Source organism: Argopecten irradians, chromosome 2, assembly GCF_041381155.1.
Source record: "Argopecten irradians isolate NY chromosome 2, Ai_NY, whole genome shotgun sequence".
Lineage (NCBI taxonomy): Eukaryota > Metazoa > Mollusca > Bivalvia > Pectinida > Pectinidae > Argopecten > Argopecten irradians.
In genome coordinates this window covers 1,446,766-1,453,888 of record NC_091135.1, presented here as the reverse complement: position 1 = coordinate 1,453,888, position 7,123 = coordinate 1,446,766, and the positions used below count along the sequence as shown (strand labels likewise).

Below are 7,123 nucleotides of genomic sequence, written 5' to 3'. Positions count from 1 at the left end.
GTGGGTATTTCCAATTTCTTTCCCAGGTCGTTTCAAAGTGTGTGAAAAATTTTTCATCGAGAGTCACGTGATAAATCAAGGTCACGTGACTACTAAGTAAGGGAGATAAATCCCAGATACGGAACATAATTTTATACTGATGAACCGGAGAAACATAATAATAGATGAAAAAATAGTTTATATAAATTACTTTATGCTGTGCATAAATCCAATTATATCATCGTATTTTGTTTTACCAGCTGAATAACTTTACCCACAAAATTCACTGCTATGTTTTTTGGTCACAAAACAACAAAGACTGTGTATATGTCGAAATTGAGCATTTATTAAATGCCAGTGATAAACTTGTTTTACATGCCAAAAAAGATGGGGGTAGCTTACAAATAAAAAACGCCATAAACTTGAAATTAAATAATGAGTATTTAATATCAAGTGCCCCCCAGCCAGTGAGATTTATGTGGGTATATCAAAGAATAAAAAGCTATTTGCAATGGTATAAAATTGACTAATACAGGTTTTAAACATTGAATTCTTTAACATAAATACTGTATCTGCATAACTTTTTCTTGAAATTGAATTTTGAATATTGACCATCCACCTTGTAATGGAAAATTAACATAGCTTGCTTTACACATATTAACGTTTTATATGTTTGCATACACTTAACTATCAACGCGAATTAACAAACAATTCAGGAGTACCTCCTCAACACAGGTCTGAGTTTGGTGTATAATATTGCATAAATATGTTCACTGTTGCTATAAACAGCAAATCAATATGCTACTGTTAATTAAAATGAGTGTAACTGTAAATGAATGCAATTAAAAAAGAGTTGAACATAAAAACATGTACCTTAGTACTGTCTCAAGATAGACACTGTTTATCAAAATGATTTTCACTGAAGTGTTGTAGAACAATGTTCAATATATTAACAGATATATCACATGTACAGTGCCCTAGATAGTTAAACACAGGTCACATGTATCACAGTGCCGCCTCAGACAGTCACTGTTCATCAAAATTGATTGTCAATCTTCAGCTAGTAGAAAGTTAAACATGTACACAGTTCACATGTATCACAGTGCTGCCTCAGGCAGCCACTGTTTATCAAAATAATTGTCACTTTAGTATATATATATATATATATAGTTAAACATTTCACATGTATCACAATGCCGTCTAAGACAGTCACTGTATCAACTTGATTATCACTCTAGTACATAAAACACAGTTCACATTTATCACAGTGCCGCCTCAGACAGTCACTGTATCAACTTGATTGTCACTCTAGTACATAAAACACAGTTCACATGTATCACAGTGCCGCCTCAGACAGTCACTGTATCAACTAATTGATTGTCACTCAAGTACATAAAACACAGTTCACATGTATCAAAGTGCCGCCTCAGACAGTCACTGTATCAACTTGATTATCACTCTAGTACATAAAACACAGTTCACATTTATCACAGTGCCGTTTCAGACAGTCACTGTATCAACTTGATTGTCACTCTAGTACATAAAACACAGTTCACATGTATCACAGTGCCGCCTCAGACAGTCACTGTATCAACTAATTGATTGTCACTCAAGTACATAAAACACAGTTCACATGTATCACAGTGCCGCCTCAGACAGTCACTGTATCAACTAACTGATTGTCACTCTAGTACATAAAACACAGTTCAAATTTATCACAGTGTCGCCTCAGACAGTCACTGTATCAACTAATTGAGTATCACTCTAGTACTTGTACATAATTATATAAACACAGTTTAATATATGACAGTGCCACCTCAGACAGTCACTGTCCACCAATATTTGGCACAACCTATATACATTTATGGATATATGTCATAGAGTACATAACAGAGTGTTGGGCAATGGCAAACCAAACTACGAATTAGAAGAATATAGAGCAATAAAAAGTATGTAGTACGATGACCATGGCTTTTATACAAGAAAAGTAAAAGTCCTCTGGTAAATGCTTCTTATTAGATATTTCAGATGTTAATTTGCATGCCATCAAATACAGATATTCTAAAGTATCTTTTGACAGCATCTGATCTCCATCTACCCATCAACCTGATATGATCTTCAGGTATGTTGCATTGAAAGGCAGTTGTTGCTGCACCAATGCGAAAACTATGAGACTTATAATTAGATGTGTTGAGGCTCGCAAATGACAGAGCCTGGTTCAATTGTGTGATGTAGAAAGCCTGGGACACTGGAAGAGATCCATCCATTGTAAATAATGGACCACCAGCACAGTTATTTCTGAGTTTCATGTACTTTGACATAGCTCGAACAGGACATATGCTTTTACATGTTTGAGCAGTAATGTACAACTCAATAGGCTTCTGTGAGGTGTGGTGTTTGAAATTATGAAATGTTAGAGACATATGCTGAGGCTTTTTATGTGTTTTCTCTAAACACAGATTCGAAACCTGTAAAAGATTTTTATTTTTACAATGTGGAGATTTAGATGTTATTTCCCCCACTCTCAAAAATGCAAAGAAACTTAATGAAAACATTGCTTTCAACATGTACTGGTCGAACCGGTTAGGTGCTGTATGGCAAAGAGCAATCATAAGTTTCTTCAGGATAGCAGGTGTAATAGGGAGGCGTACGTCTGGACTACCTGACAAATTGTATACACCTTTTAGCACTTTTTTAATCAGGAAACACTGTAATGGATCATCATATCCTTGCATTTTCTGACCATGTGCTAACCCTGCCAAGTATGTAGAAATGGTATTTAACAAAACCTAACTTGCCCGATGCATCTGTATACAAATGGAGCTTGGATGAATTCTGCCACACATCATCTAAAAAGATAGATTTTCCATTAAATGACTCAATGAATAAAATCCATGCCTGAATATCTAAACGGGCTTGCTTATTCAGTCTAATGTAATGATGAGGTCTTGACTTGCCTTTAGTGAGGTTAATCAATCTACCTAGGAAAGCGCGGCCAGGGACAACAACACAACAGGCATAATTCAACAAGCCAATTAAAGATTGTAATTCCCTTAAAGACACCTTTTTCCTGTGTTTGATTGAATGAAGGGCCAACTTAATTTTGTCAACTTTCTCTTGTGGTAATCTTGCTTGCATTTTCATAGTGTCTAACTCTATCCCTAGAAATGTCAAAACAGTTGAAGGGCCCTCGGTTTTCTCTGATTTTATGGGGATGCCCAACACAGAACACATATTTATAAACTGTGACAAACTTACAGAACATATACCTGAGTCTGATGGACCTACAAACAAAAAATCATCAAGAACATGAAGCATGTTCGGTATCCCAAACTTTGTACAAGCAATCCACTGCAAGGCTGTACTAATTTTCTCAAAAATTGAACATGAAATTGAACAGCCCATTGGCAAACACTTATCATAATAATACTGACCCTGAAAAAATATACCCAGCAACTGATGGTCACATGGGTGGATAGGGACAATACGAAAAGCTGACGCTATATCAGTTTTTGCTAGCAAACAACCTTGACCAAGTTTTTTAATGATGCTAACAGCATCATCGACTGTATGATAAGACACTGAACAAAATTCATCTGGAATATGGTCATTGATAGATAGCCCTTCAGGAAAAGACAAATGTTGAATCATATGAAATTCACCAGGTTCCTTTTTTGGAACCAAGCCAATGGGAGAACATTGTAACAAGTTAAACGGTGGGTTGTGAAAGGGACCCGCTATTCTCCCTGCCATAATTTCTATGTTTAGTTTCTCCTGTAATATATCAGGATGTTGAAAGGCTGATATCAGATTTCGACTTACTCTAAATTGGTGTGGGCCTTCAAAGTTTATACGAAAACCTTTTAAAAAACCATTACTCAAATACTTCTTTAGATCCTCATCATAGCCTGTCAAAAACCTGATCAAGATATTTGCTTTGACTGGTGTAACAACTTCAGTACCAGTCGACTGCATACTACTTTGCGCCGAACTGGTTTTTGTTTGGGACTTGGAGTTGTTTGCTCTCTTTGAACAATTGAGGACGGAATGGGACTGACCACACTGGAAGCAAGAATGCTGGTATGCACAAGATTGCTTGAGACATTTGCCTTTTTTATGGAAGGCATAACATTGTCCAGTTGGTATTCTGGATTTATGTCTTGCACGAAATCCCTTTGAGTTACCTCGAAAGGGCTGGTCGGTACTAGGATACGACCTGGGGGTGTTTGCCATTGCCCAATACTCTGTATGGAATTCTCCCCAAGGAATAGATCTTACCTCAATATCACGTCTAACATGTTGGTCATAATCCAACCAAGCCATTCCCGTTCTCCTGCTCGCCAAATCTCTGACCAACTCACCATGTTTAATGACATGAGGGGTTTCTTTAGGGTATTTCTCTGAATAAATAGCCACAAACCTCAAAAATGCTGTTGTCCATTGCTCAATGTTGCTTATAACATTTTTAGGTTTTGATTTGGTCACTTTGAAATGTGAGTGACCAGTAGCCTGAAAGCTAATGGAGTCGAACTGCGAAGCTCTCGTTTGAGGCAGCCATTTAGCAAAGTTAACATATTTATTTTGCCAAATTTTGTTTTTCAATTTAACATCAACTTGACTGGATATTGGGCAAGAAAGGCGAGCAGAAGATGGGGTAGCGAGATCATCCTCAGAACTTTCATAGTCACTGCTACTACTAGTAATATCACTATTACTGCTACCACTACTAATGTCATTGTCAGATTCTGTACCTGATGGTGAAAAAGATGGTGACTCTCTACGCGTCCGCTTTCGTTTGTGGTTCCGAGACCGTGATCTACCTCTGGCATCCAACCTGGACAGAACTTGCTGTGTGATATTATTTACCATTTCAGCCTGCCGCTCCTCATTGGATAATGGTACCGGCTGGTCCATTAGTTGACCCGCCTCATGGTCACCATCGTGATGACCATATCTTGCGGATACCTGCAGCCTTTCTTGGCTGGCCGATCCTGTCGCTGCTGCTACAGACCTATTTCTTGCAGGCCTCTGTCCAGCACTAGCTAGAGTTGGCATACCTGGGACACGTACACTGGACCTGGCAGGTGGTACTGCTGTCGTCCGTTTTTTGGGTACAGGTTGACTTTGTGCTGTCTTTTCTACCTGTCCACTGTCCTTGCTCTTTCTGACCATCTGTAACATCAATCACGTTGTTGTGTTTTGCTTCATATGTTTGGGGAATAAAACACGTCCGTTCATTTTGGATTCCTTTTATTCTTCTTAATTTTCTATCTTTTACAACAAAAGAGTTCCAAAGTTCCAAATGTGATTTAGAGTTATTTCCCCTTTGCCCACAACTAGATCGTTTCATCACTCATTCCAATACAATACTATATAACATGCCGCCCCTTAAAATAAAATTTTTGCCCAATGTATCAAAAATTTTACCATGAGTGATGAAAAGATTCAGTGCATGGACACTAAAGAGAAAAATTACATGAAATTCAGTTAATATAAGAAATGCAAACAGTTGCATTTAAAATACATTGAACAGTATATTACTAAATAGTATGGGGGGATTATTACAATTGGTAAATTTGGTTTTGTAAAAAAAAAATATACATGAAATTGGAGTAATGAGTAAGTTTTAAACAAGGTAATGCTACTGAAGCATTAAATTGACCCAAAAGTATTAAAGAAGGAAAACATAATTCAAACAGTAGTGTATATGAAATACAGTGAACATCAATTAATATGGTATCATTCAGTTTGGTCAAAGTTTACCAGGCTAATCATATGAGGTACATTTAACATACATTATAATTCAATATTCAGTATTCACTTAGAGTTGATAGACCATAAGATTTCTCACTCAAAAATGTGTACATGTTGATATAAAATGGTCGTATGTTATAACTCATTGTAGCCATAGGTACAACATTATTGAAAAATCAAGGGAACATGATACCTTAATAAGAACATTGGCAATTTTCATAAGAGGTCACGATAAAACGCACATGTCTTTGCATACAAAGTCACACAATATCAAGAAATGTGAAAATTATTACAAGTATACAAAATACTCCTATGTGATGTTGGCATAAAAATATTTTGAAATATAAACATGAGTCATTATATTCAAAACAATACAAAGAAACTTGTTGAAATACTGGTCAATTTCAAATTCAACTATGAAATTGGATATGAAACAAGCCTAGGATTATACTAAAGAATGTTCATTTCACTTACAATGAATCAGGCTTGGTTTATAAAGTAGTTAATACAAATAACTAAACACATTTAGGTGGGCATTTAGCGATTAACTGTAGAGCTTTAGTGTTCAAACTTGAGGCAGGACACCAAGTTGCTAACTGAGCTGGCTCTCCAACCGCATGAACAGGATATTGAATACCAGCTGCAGTTTGTCGTTGAGCAAGCACTTTTTTCACTTTGACCTTAGAAGTGGTAGGATCTTGGGTGGCAAAAACAATGTCTGGGTCAATGTGATCAGAATCTCTGTACCGCAGAGGTTTCCGTATCTGTCTCTGTGGACGATGGGATTGAACAGGAGGTTTAGGTAATTGTCGTCGTGGCAGCAGAGCAGAGGATTCCTTTACTAGCGGATCATCCTGGTTAGATGAAGACATCAAAGGGGAATTACTCTGTCGATTATCTCCCTTGTCAAACATTACAGTCAGAGTTTGGGTACCTGTAGTTTGAAAGGTCCGTTTGGAGGTAACTGTGAAGAAATTTGACGGTGATGGTTGTCGTAAATGAGCAATCTTCAAACGGTCAACATGAATAGGTTGAGGAAAAGATTTCTTTCCTGTAGGGTCAGTTAGTGTGACCATGTGGCCACTGACGTGTTCATCAATGACATAAGGACCATCATAATGATGATGAAGTTTCTTTGCAGGTCCTGTGTATTCATTAGTTATGTAAACATAATCTCCTGGCTTGAGATCTATAAGGTCTTTACCCTGATTGGTAGCTGTCAACATATGATGTTGGGTTTTCTGTATATTTGCATGTAGATCAGTACGAATGTCATTTAAGACTTGTTGCTTTTGAGCGACGTAATCTCTCATGTCCACTGGAAGAGATTTCAGATCCTTCGTATGATTAACTAGAGGAAACTTTGGTCGCTGGGCAAAAATAACCTCAA

General features: G+C 37.1%; 1 protein-coding gene across 1 annotated transcript; it reads right to left on the bottom strand.

Moving 5' to 3' along the window:
• Nucleotides 1-2,566: 2,566 nt before the first annotated feature.
• LOC138314055 (uncharacterized) lies at nt 2,567-5,160 on the bottom strand. Its single transcript, XM_069254254.1, has one exon. It carries the CDS (start codon nt 5,158-5,160, stop codon nt 2,701-2,703), a length of 2,460 nt encoding a protein of 819 aa, XP_069110355.1. The 3' UTR covers nt 2,567-2,700.
• Between the last annotated feature and the right edge of the window lie 1,963 nt (nt 5,161-7,123).

Bases quoted from the DNA above. Each gene is read 5' to 3' on its own strand.
- LOC138314055 (XM_069254254.1), bottom strand. From the start codon at position 5,160: ATGTTACAGATGGTCAGAAAGAGCAAGGACAGTGGACAGGTAGAAAAG.